Source organism: Engystomops pustulosus, chromosome 10, assembly GCF_040894005.1.
Source record: "Engystomops pustulosus chromosome 10, aEngPut4.maternal, whole genome shotgun sequence".
Classification (NCBI taxonomy): Eukaryota; Metazoa; Chordata; class Amphibia; order Anura; family Leptodactylidae; genus Engystomops; species Engystomops pustulosus.
In genome coordinates, this window is record NC_092420.1 from 102,494,135 (window position 1) to 102,515,424 (window position 21,290).

Here is a 21,290-nt window from a genome sequence, read left to right on the forward strand (position 1 = left end):
TAGAAGTATCTAGAATGGGTCTGGGAGTATCTAAAGGGGGGCCTTGAAGTATCTAAATTGGGGTCAGGGAGTATCTAGAAGGGGGGTCAGGGAGTATCTAGAAGGGGGTCTGGGAGTATCTAGAAGGGGGTCTGGGAGTATCTAGAAGGGGGTCCAGAAGTATCTAAAGGGGGGTCTTGAAGTATCTAAATTGGGGTCTGGGAGTATCTAGAAGGGGGTCTAGAAGTATCTAAAGGGGGCCTTGAAGTATCTAAATTGGGGTCTGGGAGTATCTAGAAGGGGTCTGGGAGTATCTAGAAGGGGGTCTGGGAGTATCTAGAAGGGGGGTCTGGGAGGATCTAGAAGGGGTGTCCTAGAAGTATCTAGAGGGGGGGTTCCTTGAAGTATCTAGAAGTGTCGTCTCATCTTAGAAAAGGTCATGAAAACCGCATCGGTGTTGGTCACTCCTGATTAGTGATGAGCGGACCTGCCAAAATTCGGGAATAGCTGAATCCAAATATTAAACCCATGATGATACGACTTATATGAAATTTCTGTGGCTTCAGGTCCAGGAGTCACCGGGTAAGACAATCCGCCATACGCAGCCGCCGCCATGTAACGTGCCGATATCTGATTCCCCGTTGTTGGTTATTCCAGAACAATTTCACTTGTCAGATAAATGGATAATTGATAATGAGCAACAGATCGGCGAATCGTGTGAACCATCTGAACCGCGGCGCGGCCGTCACCCATCACCAACCACGGAGAAAAGAGCGTTTTTCTCAGTCATTTTTTTCTTGTATTTTAAATTTATATTGAGTCTCGAGTCTTATTAATATTCCAGCGGAATTCACATGACGGCGCTTTAATTATTGATCCGAAATGGAGACGGATGTATGGGAATTATTATAGGAGAATAACAGGACGCACAACGTGTCAGAGGAGATTCACCACAAGAGTCTGAGGTAAAACCATGGGAACCTATCAGAGATCAGCTCTCATATTATAAACTGCTGAGGGAAAATGAAAGCTGAGCTCTGATTGGTTCCCATGGTTTTACCTCAGACTCTTGTGGTGAATCTCCTCCTGATGGAAAATAGTTTGTGATATCCAGACCTTATCCCACCCAGAGGTAATACACACAGTGATGTCACAGTACAGGGATAATACACAGTGATGTCACAGTACAGGGATAATACACACAGTGATGTCACAGTACAGGATAATACACACAGTGATGTCACAGTACAAAGGTAATACACACAGTGATGTCACAGTACAGGGATAATACACACAGTAATGTCACAGTACAGGGATAATACACACAGTGATGTCACAGTACAGAGATAATACACACAGTGATGTCACAGTACAGGGATAATACACACAGCGATGTCACAGTACAGGGATAATACACACAGTGATGTCACAGTACAGAGGTAATACACACAGTAATGTCACAGTACAGGGATAATACACACAGTGATGTCACAGTACAGGGGATAATACACACAGTAATGTCACAGTACAGAGGTAATACACACAGTAATGTCACAGTACAGGGATAATACACACAGTGATGTCACAGTACAGGGGATAATACACACAGTGATGTCACAGTACAGAGGTAATACACAGAGTGATGTCACAGTACAAAGGTAATACATACAGTGATGTCACAGTACAGGGATAATACACACAGTGATGTCACAGTACAGGATAATACACACAGTGATGTCACAGTACAGGATAATACACAGAGTGATGTCACAGTACAGGATAATACACACAGTGATGTCACAGTACAGGATAATACACACAGTGATGTCACAGTACAGGATAATACACAGAGTGATGTCACAGTACAGGGGATAATACACAGTGATGTCACAGTACAGAGGTAATACACAGAGTGATGTCACAGTACAAAGGTAATACACAGAGTGATGTCACAGTACAGGGATAATACACACAGTGATGTCACAGTACAGGATAATACACAGAGTGATGTCACAGTACAGGATAATACACAGAGTGATGTCACAGTACAGGATAATACACAGAGCGATGTCACAGTACAGGGGATAATACACACAGCGATGTCACAGTACAAAGGTAATACACAGAGTGATGTCACAGTACAGGGATAATACACAGAGTGATGTCACAGTACAGGATAATACACAGAGTGATGTCACAGTACAGGATAATACACAGAGTGATGTCACAGTACAGGGGATAATACACACAGCGATGTCACAGTACAGGGATAATACACACAGTGATGTCACAGTACAGGGATAATACACACAGTGATGTCACAGTACAGAGATAATACACACAGCGATGTCACAGTACAGAGATAATACACACAGTGATGTCACAGTACAGGGATAATACACACAGTGATGTCACAGTACGGGGATAATACACACAGTGATGTCACAGTACAAAGGTAATACACACAGTGATGTCACAGTACAGGATAATACACACAGTGATGTCACAGTACAGGATAATACACAGAGTGATGTCACAGTACAGGATAATACACACAGTGATGTCACAGTACAGGATAATACACACAGTGATGTCACAGTACAGGGATAATACACACAGTGATGTCACAGTACAGAGATAATACACACAGCGATGTCACAGTACAAAGGTAATACACACAGTGATGTCACAGTACAGGATAATACACACAGTGATGTCACAATACAGGATAATACACAGAGTGATGTCACAGTACAGGATAATACACAGAGTGATGTCACAGTACAGGGATAATACACACAGCGATGTCACAGTACAAAGGTAATACACACAGTGATGTCACAGTACAGAGATAATACACACAGCGATGTCACAGTACAAAGGTAATACACACAGTGATGTCACAGTACAGGGGATAATACACACAGTGATGTCACAGTACAGGGATAATACACACAGCGATGTCACAGTACAGGGGATAATACACACAGTGATGTCACAGTACGGGGATAATACACACAGTGATGTCACAGTACAGGGGATAATACACACAGCGATGTCACAGTACAGGGATAATACACACAGTGATGTCACAGTACAGGGATAATACACACAGCGAGGTCACAGTACAGAGATAATACACACAGTGATGTCACAGTACAGGGATAATACACACAGTGATGTCACAGTACAGGGATAATACACACAGCGATGTCACAGTACAGGGATAATACACACAGTGATGTCACAGTACAGGGATAATACACACAGTGATGTCACAGTACAGGGGATAATACACACAGCGATGTCACAGTACAGGGATAATACACACAGCGAGGTCACAGTACAGGGATAATACACACAGCGATGTCACAGTACAGAGATAATACACACAGTGATGTCACAGTACAGGGATAATACACACAGTGATGTCACAGTACAGGGGATAATACACACAGCGATGTCACAGTACAGGGATAATACACACAGCGAGGTCACAGTACAGGGATAATACACACAGCGATGTCACAGTACAGAGATAATACACACAGAGATGTCACAGTACAGGGGATAATACACACAGTGATGTCACAGTACAGGGATAATACACACAGCGAGGTCACAGTACAGGGATAATACACACAGTGATGTCACAGTACAGGGGATAATACACACAGCGATGTCACAGTACAGGGATAATACACACAGCGAGGTCACAGTACAGGGATAATACACACAGCGATGTCACAGTACAGGATAATACACACAGTGATGTCACAGTACAGGGATAATACACACAGTGATGTCACAGTACAGGGGATAATACACACAGCGATGTCACAGTACAGAGATAATACACACAGCGATGTCACAGTACAGAGATAATACACACAGTGATGTCACAGTACAGGGGATAATACACACAGCGATGTCACAGTACAGGGGATAATACACACAGTGATGTCACAGTACAGGGATAATACACACAGTGATGTCACAGTACAGGGATAATACACACAGCGATGTCACAGTACAGGGATAATACACACAGCGATGTCACAGTACAGGATAATACACACAGTGATGTCACAGTACAGGGGATAATACACACAGTGATGTCACAGTACAGGGGATAATACACACAGTGATTTCACAGTACAGGGATAATACACACAGTGATGTCACAGTACAGGGATAATACACACAGCGATGTCACAGTACAGGATAATACACACAGTGATGTCACAGTACAGGGGATAATACACACAGTGATGTCACAGTACAGGGGATAATACACACAGTGATGTCACAGTACAGGGGATAATACACACAGCGATGTCACAGTACAGGGATAATACACACAGTGATGTCACAGTACAGAGATAATACACACAGTGATGTCACAGTACAGGGATAATACACACAGTGATGTCACAGTGCAGGGATAATACACACAGTGATGTCACAGTACAGGGGTAATACACACAGTGATGTCACAGTACAGGGATAATACACACAGCGATGTCACAGTACAGGGATAATACACACAGTGATGTCACAGTACAGGGATAATACACACAGTGATGTCACAGTACAGGGATAATACACACAGTGATGTCACAGTACAGGGATAATACACACTGTAGCTAGTAGATGGGGGCACCTGTAGGGCAGGATTATAGCAGTGACAGTCACTGAGGGGCTCCCGGTACGGATGATTACACAATGGGGGTCATTTACTAAGGGCCCGATTCGCGTTTTCCCGACGTGTTACCCGAATATTTCCGTTTTGCGCCGCTTGTACTTAAATTGCCCCGGGATTTTGGCGCACGCGATCGGATTGTGGCGCATCGGCGCTGGCATGCGCGCGACGGAAATCGGGGGGCGTGGCCGAACGAAAACCCGACGTTTTCGGAAAAACCGCCGCATTTAAAAACCGAAAATGTGTCGCATAAGGACCGCTTACCTTCACCTGGTCCAGCTCGGTGCATTCCGGCGCGATGAGTTTACTTTCAGCGCAGCAGCGCCACCTGGTGGACGGCGGAAGAACTACCTTATTAAATCCCGGCCGGACCCGAATCCAGAGCGGAGAAGCCGCCGCTGGAACGCGAATGGACCGGGTAAGTAAATTTGCCCCAATATTTCCGATTTGCGCCGATTGTACCTGAATTGCCCCGGGATTTTGGCGCACGCGATCGGATTGTGGGGTATCGGCGCTGGCATGCACGCGACGGAAATCGGGGGGCGTGGCCGAACGAAAACCCGACGGATTCGGAAAAACCGCCGTATTTAAGAAAAAAAATGTGTCGCGAAAATTACACTTACCTTCACCAGGTATAGGCCGGTGAATTCCAGCGCGCCTCCGGGGAACTTCAGCGCAGCAGCGCCACCTGGTGGACGGCGGAGGAACTGCCTTAGTGAATCCTGGCCGGACCCGAATCCACAGCAGAGAACACACCGCTGGATCGCGAACGGACCAGGTAAGTAAATCTGCCCCAATGACTTTGGTAGTAAGGGCGCAGTGCTTCTTCTGGCCTGTGGTGGCGCTGCAGGCAGATAATAAGATGGACTATTGTTCGGAGGTCCCGTGTTACACTGTGACGGCTGATGATGACATTGACTCCTTCTGTCTTTATGATCCTTATCCTCTCATCGTATGCAAACTCCTGGCGCTGCCGCCGATAAATCAATGTCCTTTAATATTTATGGGAATGACCAGAGGTGGAGGCAGAAATCACAAGACGCGGCACCGCGCAGTGTGCTTGATGTTCGTGCGTTACTGGCCTTACATGGAGTCTCTGAGCATAAAGACAGGCGACTAGTCATACAACGAGGGGCAAACACCAGGATCAAGAGCGAGGCCCCGAGCGAGAGAGAGACAGCGCCACCCGCGTCTACAGGCCGGCTCTGGTATTGCAGCTCATGGGACTCTGGAATATGGAAGAAACCTTCTACCGAAAAGGAGCTACTTAAAGGGGTCTCCCAAACTAACATTTATCTTCCATCAATCGGTTGACTCCTGGGACCCCAAAAGGTCACAAGTTGAGGTGCTTTATATGTTGTGTACACAGTATTCATTCTATATGGGGCGGCTGTAGCCAAAAGGACAATGATTGGGACCCCTAGACTCATGATTGAGGGGGGGGGGGGGGTCTAAGTGGTTCCACTCCTAACAATCTCTGGAGGACCCAGTTTGTCCCCACAACCCATTGACCTGTATAAGCTCCATGCAATGCCTTATTTCACCTGTGGGGGTGCTGTAGGGAAGGGGCGCAACACTATTCCTTTCCTTTTTTTGGTGTAAAATTGGGTCTTTTCGTCACTTTGACACAACATGTCCATCACATCCCTTTTAGGGGCATAAAGTGTCAAATGACTAGTGTCTAGCCGAGATTTGGTCCTCTAAAGGTCCTAAAAACTCAGACTGAAACCGGCAGAAGGGGCTCATCCTCCAAGAAGCTTCTAGTCCCAGATTTAGGAAGTGACCCCAGACCTGTAGGGGCAATAATATTCCTACACCCCGGGGCAGTACGTGTCCCTCTTCTCATACTGGATATTGATGAAGTCGTGTTATACGGATGTCGGCTCTGAGCACACAGATTACCTTCCAGTCCTCAGGCCAGAACGCGCCGGATAATCTCCCATCCAATCACAGGCCGAAATTATTCTGTAAGAATTCAGGAGGCGCCACATGTCACATGGCCAAGTACACGGGGCACAAGCCTGAGCTACACCAATATATACAAAGATAGACGCTTCTGATCTGTAGGCAGTGCTCGGCTTAAGGACACCCGACTTACAGACGACTGCTAGTTACAGACGGACCTCTCTGCCCACTGTGACCTCTGGTGACCTCCCTGCCCCCCTGTGACCTCTCTGCCCCCCTGTTACCTCTCTGGATGTTACTATAGCCCTTAGGCTGCAGTTATCAGGGATCAGGGGTCTGTAATAAAGTCTTATGGATAATCCTTGTTCCCATGACAGCAAGAAATTGTGAAAATTCAATTTTTAAATTTTTGATTGTAGCTACAATTATAAAATATACAGTCCTGACTTACATACAAATTGAACTTAAAGTATAAGTGTAACGTTACTGACAAAGCATAGTAATAATTCCGGCCTTACCTGTATCCTGCTGCTGGCTTCTCCCTGGCCTGAGACACAGCCTGGTGTATCTATCATCACTACTTATAAAATCATATCCAGCGTTTCCTGCAGTGGGCGGGACTTCCTGGTGTGACATCAGCTCAGGGCACGGAGGGTGTTCAGGTGAATTAGGGCAGCAGGTTTGTAACTGGATGACCTGAAGCGTGTGACGAGTCACATGCCTGTGACATCACTGCAGGTCCTAAGGCCTTTCACATGAATCAGGACAGCAGGTTTGTAATTGGACAATCAGAAGCATGTGACTAGTCCAGGTCCTATATTCTTGCACTCCTCTCTTGCACTGAGCTGCTCCACAGTCGTGAATAATGGCAGGCTTAGTTCCATGTTACATCGCTGTCACTTTCTATGGATGAGACAAGTATTTTATAATAACTGAGCTTCTTCCTCCTGCAGGAAAGTCTCCAACACCTGGCTGAGCACCGGATGGTTCACCATGTCCATCGCGCTAGAATTGTGCGACACAATCAACGTGTACGGGATGGTCCCCCCCGACTTCTGCAGGTAAATATCCAAAGCCAAAGAGAATCCGAGAAATGTAACAGAACGCTGAGGGGCTCATTCACTAAGGGCCCGGCGCCAGATTTCTGTCTGACTTTGCAGGTTCTTTCTAGTGTAACCTGCGTGTACAGGTATTAGACGTGTCCGGCACACGTGACCCTCTCGTGGCTGCACCAGTCATAATGTGATACAAATCTCTGCACTGAAGCTCGGTCGGAGCGTGCGCCAGATTTATCAGGCAAAGTCCAAAAGAAATGTGTCGCACACCCCATGCGAAAGCTGCACAAAAAAAGTGTTGCCCTCTGTCGGAGCAGTGCAGGGGGCACCAGAAATCCTGAATCTGGCGCCTTCTGCACTATACAGAGGTAACTGCACATAGTACACCCCCTGCACATAGAACACCCTGCACATAGTACACCCTGCACATAGTACACACTGCACATAGTACACACTGCACATAGTACACACTGCACATAGTACACAGGACCCTGTACATAGTACACACTGCACATAGTACACAGGACCCTGCACATAGTACACCCCCTGCACATAGTACACCCCCTGCACATAGTACACCCTGCACATAGAACACCCTGCACATAGTACACACTGCACATAGTACACACTGCACATAGTACACACTGCACATAGTACACAGGACCCTGCACATAGTACACACTGCACATAGTACACAGGACCCTGCACATAGTACACCCCCTGCACATAGTACACCCCCTGCACATAGTACACCCTGCACATAGAACACCCTGCACATAGTACACACTGCACATAGTACACACTGCACATAGTACACACTGCACATAGTACACACTGCACATAGTACACAGGACCCTGTACATAGTACACACTGCACATAGTACACAGGACACTGCACATAGTACACAGGACACTGCACATAGCACACAGGACCCTGCACATAGTACACACTGCACATAGTACACACTGCACATAGTACACACTGCACATAGTACACACTGCACATAGTACACACTGCACATAGTACACACTGCACATAGTACACACTGCACATAGTACACACTGCACATAGTACACACTGCACATAGTACACAGGACCCTGTACATAGTACACAGGACCCTGTACATAGTACACACTGCACATAGTACACAGGACACTGCACATAGTACACAGGACACTGCACATAGCACACAGGACCCTGCACATAGTACACACTGCACATAGTACACACTGCACATAGTACACACTGCACATAGTACACACTGCACATAGTACACAGGACCCTGCACATAGTACACCCCCTGCACATAGTACACCCCCTGCACATAGTACACCCTGCACATAGAACACCCTGCACATAGTACACACTGCACATAGTACACACTGCACATAGTACACACTGCACATAGTACACAGGACCCTGTACATAGTACACACTGCACATAGTACACAGGACACTGCACATAGTACACAAGACACTGCACATAGTACACACTGCACATAGTACACAGGACCCTGTACATAGTACACAGGACCCTGTACATAGTACACACTGCACATAGTACACCCTGCACATAGTACACAGGACCCTGCACATAGTACACAGGACCCTGCACATAGTACACCCTGCACATAGCACACAGGACACTGCACATAGTACACAGGACCCTGTACATAGTACACCCCCTGCACATAGTACACCCCCAGCACATAGCACACAGGACCCCTGCACATAGTACACAGGACCCTGCACATAGTACACAGGACCCTGCACATAGTACACAGGACACTGCACATAGTACACAGGACCCTGCACATAGTACACACGACACTGCACATAGCACACCCTGCACATAGCACACAGGACACTGCACATAGTACACACAGCACATAGTAAACCCCCTGCACATAGTACACAGGACCCCTGCACATAGTACACAGGACCCTGCACATAGTACACAGGACCCTGCACATAGTACACAGGACACTGCACATAGTACACACCCTGCACATAGTACACAGGACCCTGTACATAGTACACCCCCTGCACATAGTACACCCCCAGCACATAGCACACAGGACCCCTGCACATAGCACACAGGACCCCTGCACATAGTACACAGGACCCTGCACATAGTACACAGGACCCTGCACATAGTACACAGGACACTGCACATAGTACACAGGACCCTGCACATAGTACACACGACACTGCACATAGCACACCCTGCACATAGCACACAGGACACTGCACATAGTACACACAGCACATAGTAAACCCCCTGCACATAGTACACAGGACACCCTGCACATAGTACACAGGACCCTGCGCATAGTACACACTGCACATAGTACACAGGACCCTGCGCATAGTACACACTGCACATAGTACACAGGACCCTGCACATAGTACACACTGCACATAGTACACAGGACCCTGCACATAGTACACCCTGCACATAGTACACACCCTGCACATAGTTCACAGGACCCTGCACATAGTACACACTGCACATAGTACACAGGACACTGCACATAGTACACAGGACACTGCACATAGTACACAGGACACTGCACATAGTACACAGGACACTGCACATAGTACACAACACTGCACATAGTACACAGGACCCTGCACATAGTACACAGGACCCTGCACATAGTACACAGGACACTGCACATAGTACACAGGACACTGCACATAGTACACACAGCACATAGTACACACTGCACATAGTACACAGGACCCTGCACACTCTCCAAAACATACTGGTAGGTGATTAGATTGTGAGCCCCATGGGGACAGGGACTGATGACATGCTTTGTGCAGCACTGCGGTATCTGTGTGCGCTATATAAAGAATATATAAAGTAGTGGAGTGCAGGCAGTTGTGTGGGTGCAGCTTGTTCCTGGGATATTGTGCGCTGCACCTGGTGGCCGAATGTGGGACATAACCTGGTGAAAGCGGCTGCTTTATCTGCGACTCCTTATAGCAACAATTTCCTCTCCGCTCTGATATTACAAGTTACATCTTTACCTCCGATTAGAATATTCATAAATGACCTTGACCAGAGGCCGGAGGATGAAAGATTGGGGTCGTCACAGAGAAGAACCTGGACTTCAATCACCAATTTTTACCTCTTTGATCTTAATATTTCCATGTAACCCCCTGGAGTTAGCGGCAGTGGGAGACGCAGATTTATCAAAAACATTAAATCAATATATAACTCCTCCCCCGGCAGCGGTGGGGGGGGGGGGGCTCACGCACCACGAACTAGAAGTATTAATAAGCAGAGAACCCATTGCGTCTAATCAGCGCCCGGGAACTGAGTGCATCTCGTATCTGCTCATACGAAGGACGTCTCAAAGGTATCGGAAGCGATGAAGTCACCGAACCGGTGGACGAGAGATGAAGATTTAGCACGGATACGTCTCCAGGACATTAATGGCGCGGACAGCAGATGTTATTGAACTTTTGTCTAGGACGGACCCCGGGGAGAAGAACGCTTTAAACGTTTAACAATTTCAATGTTAAATGAACACTTAAAGGGAAGTTGTCACCAGGTTTTACCCCCTTAAACTAGAAGCCCCTCCCTCTTATGGGAAATCTCCCCCAAAGTCAGGTCAAGTTTAGTGGGTGCAGAGGGGGGAGAGTCACTTCAGAAGCTTCTGCTCTATAGCAGCTAGAAAGGATTTGTGTCATATTGAATATAAGGATCTCATCTTTTAGAGCACATCAGGATTATAGTTCTGAGAGCTACAGAACACGAGATACAGGAAGCTAAGCTGCAGGTAAAGATCCAGTCCCTGCCAATTTATCACCATCTGTATCTCTGCTTCTGTAGGTCACAGACTTGTATCTAAAAGATGAGATTCTTATCTTTAATATGACACCAGCAGCATGTTTCTAGGTGCTATAGAACCAAAGATAGAGGCGTCTGATGTGACAATACCCCTGCAGACTCTAAACTTGACTCTTCTCATGTGGAATGACTAGAGTCACATTTGCCTGACTTTGGGAGGGGGGATGTGCCTGCCCAGTGCTGCCCTTTGATATGTTACTGGGGAGCTGCATCTTTGTTCCCCCTGTTTTTCGACAGTCCTGGGTCTATGCAGGAGGAGGGGACGATCAGATAACACGGACGCTCTCGTACCTTATAGACCTTTATACTAAACTTTACATTGAGATCATTTTCCTCCTTCTTGAATTGAATACACACATGAAGAGCACGGCCCCAACAACAACTGCATTCAAATTATTCCAGAAATTATACTCCAGAATTGTACCAATAAAAACCCAACACATCCAACATCCAAGCCCCTCCCCCCTGACTCATTGTCTAGAGATTCCCATTTCATCAAGTAACTGATATTGTTTAAATAAGGAAAAGTTCTACAATTTTTGAAAACACTTTCTGTATCAATTCCCCAGGGTTTTCTAGATCTCTGCTTGCTGTCCTGCTATAGGAAGCTTCATTGTTTACTTTCAGCGGACAGAAATCTGACCCTGGTCACACAGGCGCGCGGCTCGTCACAGCACGCAGGGGGCGTGGCTCATCACAGCACGCAGGGGGCGCGGCTCGTCACAGCACGCAGGGGGCGCGGCTCGTCACAGCACGCAGGGGGCGCGGCTCGTCACAGCACGCAGGCGCACGGCTCGTCACAGCACGCAGGGGGGGGCGGCTCGTTATATATCACACAGGCGCGCGGCTCGTCACAGCACGCAGGGGGGGGGCGGCTCGTCACAGCACGCAGGGGGGGGGGCGGCTCGTCACAGCACGCAGGGGGGGGCGGCTCGTCACAGCACGCAGGGGGGGGGCAGCTCGTCACAGCACGCAGGGGGCGCGGCTCGTCACAGCACGCAGGGGGGGGCGGCTCGTCACAGCACGCAGGGGGGGGGGGGGCGGCTCGTCACAGCACGCAGGGGGGGGGGCGGCTCGTCACAGCGCGCAGGGGGGGGCGGCTCGTCACAGCGCGCAGGGGGGGGGCGGCTCGTCACAGCGCGCAGGGGGGGGGCGGCTCGTCACAGCGCGCAGGGGGGGGGGGCGGCTCGTCACAGCGCGCAGGGGGGGGGCGGCTCGTCACAGCGCGCAGGGGGGGGGCGGCTCGTCAGAGCACGCAGGGGGGGGCGGCTCGTCACAGCGCGCAGGGGGGGGGGGGGCTCGTCACAGCACGCAGGGGGGGGGCGGCTCGTGACAGCACGCAGGGGGGGCGGCTCGTCAGAGCACGCAGGGGGCGCGGCTCGTTATATATCACACAGGTGCGCGGCTCGTTACATGACAGCAAGCAGAGATATAGAAAACCCTGGGGAATTGATACAGAAAGTGTATTGGAATATTGTATCATTTCTCATCATACAATCACATTAATTTGACAACGAGGGACGACCCCTTTAACTACCAGCACTAGTTGCTGAAACATCTATTGCCTCCTCCCATAGATGCTGGAGCACCTAACCATTCCCCAGGTTGCTTGCACTGGTGGCTGGGATATTGAAAGCTTAACCCCTTCACCTCCCTGCCTGGGTTAGTTATGGCACATCAGTAGATAACCCCTTCATTATCTTCCTTTATTAGTCATGGGGACAACTATTCTCTCAGCTGCCTAGAAACCTAACCCTTCCTCTAGCTGCCATCATTAATTGCTGGAAATCCTAGACCCCTCCCCTATCTAGCTGACTACACAAGTTATTGGGGCACCTAACCCCTCCCCTAGCTGACTACACAAGGTATTGGGGCACCTAACCCCTCCCCTAGCTGACTACACAAGTTATTGGGGCACCTAACCCCTCCCCTAGCTGACTACACAAGTTATTGGGGCACCTAACCCCTCCCTTAGCTGACTACACAAGTTATTGGGGCACCTAACCCCTCCCCTAGCTGACTACACAAGTTATTGGGGCACCTAACCCCTCCCCTAGCTGACTACACAAGTTATTGGGGCACCTAACCCCTCCCCTAGCTGACTACACAAGGTATTGGGGCACCTAACCCCTCCCCTAGCTGACTAAACAAGGTATTGGGGCACCTAACCCCTCCCCTAGCTGACTACACAAGTTGTTGGAGCACCTAACCCCTCCCCCTGCTAACTACACAAGTTGTTGGAGCACCTAACCCCTCCCCCTGCTGACTACACAAGGTATTGGGGCACCTAACCCCTCCCCTAGCTGACTACACAAGTTATTGGGGCACCTAACCCCTCCCCTAGCTGACTACACAAGTTGTTGGAGCACCTAACCCCTCCCCCTGCTGACTACACAAGTTGTTGGAGCACCTAACCCCTCCCCCTGCTGACTACACAAGTTGTTGGAGCACCTAACCCCTCCCCCTGCTGACTACACAAGTTATTGGAGCACCTAACCCCTCCCCCCGCTGACTACACAAGTTGTTGGAGCACCTAACCCCTCCCCCCGCTGACTACACAAGTTGTTGGAGCACCTAACCCCTCCCCCCGCTGACTACACAAGTTGTTGGAGCACCTAACCCCTCCCCTAGCTGACTACACAAGTTCTTGGAGCACCTAACCCCTCCCCTAGCTGACTACACAAGTTGTTGGAGCACCTAACCCCTCCCCCCGCTGACTACACAAGTTGTTGGAGCACCTAACCCCTCCCCCCGCTGACTACACAAGTTGTTGGAGCACCTAACCCCTCCCCCGCTGACTACACAAGTTCTTGGAGCACCTAACCCCTCCCCTAGCTGACTACACAAGTTGTTGGAGCACCTTACCCCTCCCCCCACTGACTACACAAGTTGTTGGAGCACCTAACCCCTCCCCCCGCTGACTACACAAGTTGTTGGAGCACCTAACCCCTCCCCCCGCTGACTACACAAGTTATTGGGGCACCTAACCCCTCCCCCCGCTGACTACACAAGTTATTGGGGCACCTAACCCCTCCCCCGCTGACTACACAAGTTGTTGGAGCCACAAAATAGCGACGTAGTATTGATAAATTGTTAGTTGTCGTCTTGGTCTCACGGGGACATTTATCAGATGTGGTCACCAAGTTTGCCAGTGTAAGATTGCGCCCCCTGCTGGAAGGCTACGGCCTCCTGATAAGTCCGGGCAGGTAACTGCAATGGGGGTGCACTTCTATGGCAGAGAATGGCGAGAATTGTACCATAGCCTGTGCCTGGACGGGCTCTGCCTGTAGGCACTCAACTGCTGGCCACGCCCCCTTCACAAGTCTCCACGCCCATTAATGTAGTGGTGACATAAGGTGGGAATTCCTGGCCGTATGCTGGGAACTGCGGGGCTGCTACTCCAGAAAACACACGCACAAGATAAATGTCAGCAGCATGATAAGGAGGACTGTCTACATAACAATTCTAATTCCATTTCAACTGAACAGTTAGACATTTGCCTTTACCCGATTAGAGAATCTCACATTTACCTATAAAGGTCAGAGGGGATTTTATCCAGAAATTTCAACCACAAACCAAAAACCCTCAACTGAGAAGTGGATTTCCAGCTTTTTCACCCAATTTCTACAAATAATTGGCAGTTTTGTTGCTTCTCTCTAATATTGTGACTCCATTAGAGGGAGAGACAGATGTCGCGTCTCGCTCCCGGATCGGTGTGAATAGACTCCGGATCTGCCTGCAGACTCGTCACCCGCTGCAGACTCCTCGTCACCCGCTGCAGACTCCTCGTCACCCGCTGCAGACTCCTCGTCACCCGCTGCAGACTCCTCGTCACCCGCTGCAGACTCCTCGTCACCCGCTGCAGACTCCTCGTCACCCGCTGCAGACTCCTCGTCACCCGCTGCAGACTCCTCGTCACCCGCTGCAGACTCATCATCCGCTGCAGACTCATCATCCGCTGCAGACTCATCACCCGCTGCAGACTACTCGTCACCCGCTGCAGACTCCTCGTCACCCGCTGCAGACTCCTCGTCACCCGCTGCAGACTCCTCGTCACCCGCTGCAGACTCCTCGTCACCCGCTGCAGACTCCTCGTCACCCGCTGCAGACTCCTCGTCACCCGCTGCAGACTCCTCGTCACTCGCTGCAGACTCCTCGTCACCCGCTGCAGACTCGTCACCCGCTGCAGACTCGTCACCCGCTGCAGACTCCTCACTCGCTGAGAATTCTATCCCCGCACTTTCCGGATAAAGAAATGTACAATTACGTTCTGCAGAAATGTTCCGCGGTCACAGTTTATGGTGTTTTGTACATTTTATGGGTCCCCTTCATCAATGCTGGGACTACTCAGAGGTAACGGCCTCGTGATCCTCATCTCCATATAACGGACATCCCCAATGTGCACAGGTTTCTCTGCTATCCTCCTCAGGTTAGCCTGGCTCTGCAGTAGCTGTGTCCCCCGGCTCTGCTGATTTCTCCTGTGCTGCTCCCTGCTCACTCTGGTGGCAAGAGGGGAAGATCATGTGACAGTGTGTGTAGCCAAGTGTCTGCTGCTGTATGTGTACATAAGTCTATAGAATAGTAAGGTAAAATGTCTCCCGGGTCTCCCCCCATCAGTCATCCAATCCCAGCCTGTGATTCTGCAGAACTTTTTTCGGTCTCTCTGCACCTCATACTGTGTCATTCACTCCTCTGCAGCACCTCCCCCTATTTCTGCTCTACAGACACATTCTGCATAGCAGGGGGAGGTTAACCAAAGCACATACAATACATTTCCTATAACTTTAACTGCTGGTTTCTACTACTTACTACATGCTTCTCCATGTGATAAAGGATTCCAGGTGAGTCATTATAAGGTCCTGTATGTAAAATATGCAGTGTTCAGTTAATTTAATGCCAAATTACTTAATAAGAGAACACAAGACATCATGTGACCTGCGGGCTGACTAAATTTGACTCAGCTTCAGCACAGATACAGGAAGAGGTTAGTCTCTGCCCACTTCACGGCTGATGAAGATTTCTGACAAGTAGCTTCAGAACAGAAAATGCAATAACTCTGGACCGAAAAGGGCGAGTAGCACAATATGGGATCTGATATTCCACTTTGGTAAGAATCATTAGGGCATTGGAGTTACGCTTTGCCCCATACTGGTCTGGATGTCCTGGTCACACACGTTTCGGTTGGTTCCTGCTCCAGTGGTCACACCCGTTGTAGCGCAGCGTCTTAGTGTTCTCAACACATACAAAATTTTACAAAAATAAAGATCACCATAGTAACCTTCCCCCCTATTCTCCTCCACAGGGCAGCCAACCACACGTCAGTACCTTACCATTACTACGAACCTCTGGGACCAGACGAATGTACCATGTACATCTCTCACGAACGAGGGCGTAAAGGAAGCCACCACCGCTTCATCACAGAGAAGAAAGTATTCGCCAACTGGGCGCGGACTTTTAATATCAACTTTTATCAACCGGACTGGAAACCGTCACATTCTGGAAGGCAAAGCCTCATAAAGCCGATGTTCTGAGGAGACGGGTGACCCAAGCCCGAAAACAAGTCAGCAGAACCTGAGGGAGGCGGCCATGAAGAACTCGGCTGGAGGAGGTTGTTAGGATGTAGCCGTGAGAAGTACGAATGTGCAGGATGGGTGTCGGGGCCGGCGTGTAGGGTCCTAGCAGGTGATCACTGACTGTCCAAATGTGAGACCAAAGTGTCGCCCCTGAGGTCTCCTTACTGTAGTCAGAGCCAGGTTTATTTTCCTGTGCACAGATCTGTTCTGTGAATGTGCTCTGTTCCACCACTGCTGCTCCCGTCCCATCAGACCAGACAAGGCCCCAGATCACCACATTACCCAATAATTGTCCGTTTCATATGTCATCAATAGTCAAGACCATCCATGACAGCGGAGACCATTGATTGGCTTCATGTGGTCACCAGGGCCAAACTGAATGTCACCAGTGACAGCCGGGCAAAAACTGGGAGGAACGGGGGCGACAGCGCGGGAATAGGGGAAGTCTAGGGGAAGGATTTTTTAGTTTCTTTGTTCTTATCAGTTTCCTGCACAAAGTCACTTTTCTCCAAGTCTTGAAACCCTTTAATGATAACATTGTAACGTAAGCTCCCCCTAGTGGTGGCTCCGGGAAGCCTGAATATTAATAGTCATCAGTTATCACCCGTCTACCACACTGAAAATAAATAGAGTGGAATCTCCCACTTAAAACCCAAATCCTATTCCCCATCCTCAGGTGGTGGTCACAGTAGTCAAAGCTCCACTGATCTCCAAGTTATCACCTATTAAGGGAACATTTTACTACTTACATCAACCTGATCTCTATTTTTACTGGTGATTTGGAGCCAAATGTCAGAGAAATGGAGACCGAAGAGCTAAAAGAGATAATACAATATATAAGCGCAAAATGGTAAAAGGTTTAGATTCTATGTGACCTTCACTGCAGAGATACATGAGCGATACACGAGTGAGTGATACAGGAGGATGGAGGAGGATACAGGAGGATATAGGAGGGATACAGGAGAGATACAGGAGGATATAGGAGGGATACAGGAGGATGGAGGAGGATACAGGAGGATGGAGGAGGATACAGGAGGGATATAGGAGGATACAGGAGAGATACAGGAGGATGGAGGGGGATACAGGAGGATGGAGGAGGATACAGGAGGATGGAGGAGGATACAGGAGAGATACAGGAGGATGGAGGAGGATACAGGAGGATGGAGGAGGATACAGGAGGGATATAGGAGGATACAGGAGAGATACAGGAGGATGGAGGAGGATACAGGAGGGATACAGGAGGATACAGGAGGATGGAGGAGGATACAGGAGGATGGAGGAGGATACAGGAGGGATATAGGAGGATACAGGAGAGATACAGGAGGATGGAGGGGGATACAGGAGGATGGAGGAGGATACAGGAGAGATACAGGAGGATGGAGGAGGATACAGGAGAGATACAGGAGGGATACAGGAGGATGGAGGAGAGATACAGGAGGATACATTAGTGATACAGGAGGATGGAGGAGGATACAGGAGGGATACAGGAGGATGGAGGAGGATACAGGAGGATGGAGGAGGATACAGGAGGGATACGGGAGGATACAGGAGGGATACATTAGTGATACAGGAGGATACATTAGTGATACAGGAGGATACATTAGTGATACAGGAGGATACATTAGTGATACATGAGTGATACAGGAGGATGGAGGAAGGATACAGGAGGATACAGGAGGATGGAGGAGGATACAGGAGGATGGAGGAGGATACAGGAGGGATACGGGAGGATACAGGAGGGATACATTAGTGATACAGGAGGATACATTAGTGATACAGGAGGATACATTAGTGATACAGGAGGATACATTAGTGATACATGAGTGATACAGGAGGATGGAGGAAGGATACAGGAGGATACAGGAGAGATACAGGAGGATACATTAGTGATACAGGAGGATGGAGGAGAGATACATGAGTGATACAGGAGGATACAGGAGAGATACATGAGTGATACAGGAGGATGGAGGAAGGATACAGGAGAGATACAGGAGGATACATTAGTGATACAGGAGGGATACAGGAGAGATACAGGAGGGATATAGGAGGATACAGGAGGATGGAGGAGGATACAGGAGGGATACAGGAGAGATACAGGAGGGATACAGGAGGGATACAGGAGAGATACAGGAGGATGGAGGAGGATACAGGAGGATGGAGGAGAGATACAGGATACAGGAGGGATACTGGAGGATACAGGAGGGATACAGGAGGATGGAGGAGGATACAGGAGGGATACAGGAGGATGGAGGAGGATACAGGAGGGATACGGGAGGATACAGGAGGGATACAGGAGGATACATTAGTAATACATGAGTGATACAGGAGGATGGAGGAAGGATACAGGAGGATACATTAGTGATACAGGAGGATACAGGAGGATGGAGGAGAGATACATGAGTGATACAGGAGGATGGAGGAGGATACAGGAGGATACAGGAGAGATACAGGAGGATACATTAGTGATACAGGAGGATACAGGAGAGATACAGGAGGGATATAGGAGGATACAGGAGGATGGAGGAGGATACAGGAGAGATACAGGAGGGATACAGGAGAGATACAGGAGGGATACAGGAGAGATACAGGAGGATGGAGGAGGATACAGGAGAGATACAGGAGGATGGAGGAGAGATACAGGAGGATACAGGAGAGATACAGGAGGATACAGGAGGGATACAGGAGGATGGAGGAGGATACAGGAGAGATACAGGAGGATGGAGGAGAGATACAGGAGGATACAGGAGAGATACAGGAGGATACAGGAGGGATACAGGAGGGATACAGGAGAGATACAGGAGAGATACAGGAGGATGGAGGAGGGATACAGGAGGGATACAGGAGAGATACAGGAGAGATACAGGAGGATACAGGAGGGATACAGGAGAGATACAGGAGAGATACAGGAGGATGGAGGAGGATACAGGAGAGATACAGGAGGGATACAGGAGGATGGAGAAGGATACATTAGTGATACAGGAGGATACAGGAGGGATACTGGAGGATACAGGAGGGATACAGGAGAGATACAGGAGGGATACAGGAGAGATACAGGAGGGATACAGGAGAGATATAGGAGGATACAGGAGAGATACAGGAGGAAGGAGGAGGATACAGGAGGGATACAGGAGGGATATAGGAGGATACAGGAGAGATACAGGAGGATGGAGGAGGATACAGGAGGATGGAGGAGGATATAGGAGGATGGAGGAGGATACAGGAGGATACAGGAGAGATACAGGAGGATGGAGGAGGATACAGGAGAGATACAGGAGTGATACAGGAGGATGGAGGAGGATACAGGAGGATGGAGGAGGATATAGGAGGATGGAGGAGGATACAGGAGGATACAGGAGAGATACAGGAGGATGGAGGAGGATACAGGAGAGATACAGGAGTGATACAGGAGGATACAGGAGGATGGAGGAGGATACAGGAGTGACACATGATTGTGGATGACCCTATAGATGTCCTAGTGATGGACAAGCTGTCGGCTTCGCTTCCTCTTCTGGTCGGGTGAATGACTGGATTTGCATTGAGGCTTTTTCCCAGTTGACAAAATGGACTGAAATCTTTTACAAAACTTTGTATGATAAAGGCAAAGTCTGGAGCCAGAACCTTTCCCTCGGACCCTGCGGCGCTGGTGGTGGTGGGACACGCAGAGGCTTCTCCCGGAGCCAGAACCTTTCCCTCGGACCCTGCGGCGCTGGTGGTGGGACGCAGAGGCTTCTCCCGGAGCCAGAACCTTTCCCCCGGACCCTGCGGCGCTGGTGGGACGCACGGAGGCTTCTCCCGGAGCCAGAACCTTTCCCCCGGACCCTGCGGCGCTGGTGGTGGTGGTGGGACGCACCGAGGTTTCTCCCGGAGCCAGAACCTTTCCCCCGGACCCTGCGGCGCTGGTGGTGGTGGTGGGACGCACCGAGGTTTCTCCCGGAGCCAGAACCTTTCCCCCGGACCCTGCGGCGCTGGTGGGACGCACGGAGGCTTCTCCCGGAGCCAGAACCTTTCCCCCGGACCCTGCGGCGCTGGTGGGACGCACGGAGGCTTCTCCCGGAGCCAGAACCTTTCCCCCGGACCCTGCGGCGCTGGTGGGACGCACCGAGGCTTCTCCCGGATCGTCTCGTTGGTTGTGATTTTTGTTCTGACAGATTCTTTTCAGAATATATTTTCGTTAGTTTTCTTGATCCTTCTGTAAATAAACGGTGAAATCTT

General features: G+C 49.5%; 1 protein-coding gene across 1 annotated transcript in view; it reads left to right on the forward strand.

Moving 5' to 3' along the window:
* ST6GALNAC5 (ST6 N-acetylgalactosaminide alpha-2,6-sialyltransferase 5) overlaps positions 1-21,290 on the forward strand; it is a 100,392-nt gene extending 79,102 nt beyond the window's left edge. The window contains exons 4-5 of the mRNA XM_072127180.1: positions 7,540-7,647; positions 16,808-21,290. Of these exons, the coding sequence (XP_071983281.1) occupies positions 7,540-7,647; positions 16,808-17,036 (337 nt within the window). The 3' untranslated portion in view covers positions 17,037-21,290. The remainder of the gene's footprint in view (positions 1-7,539; positions 7,648-16,807) is intronic.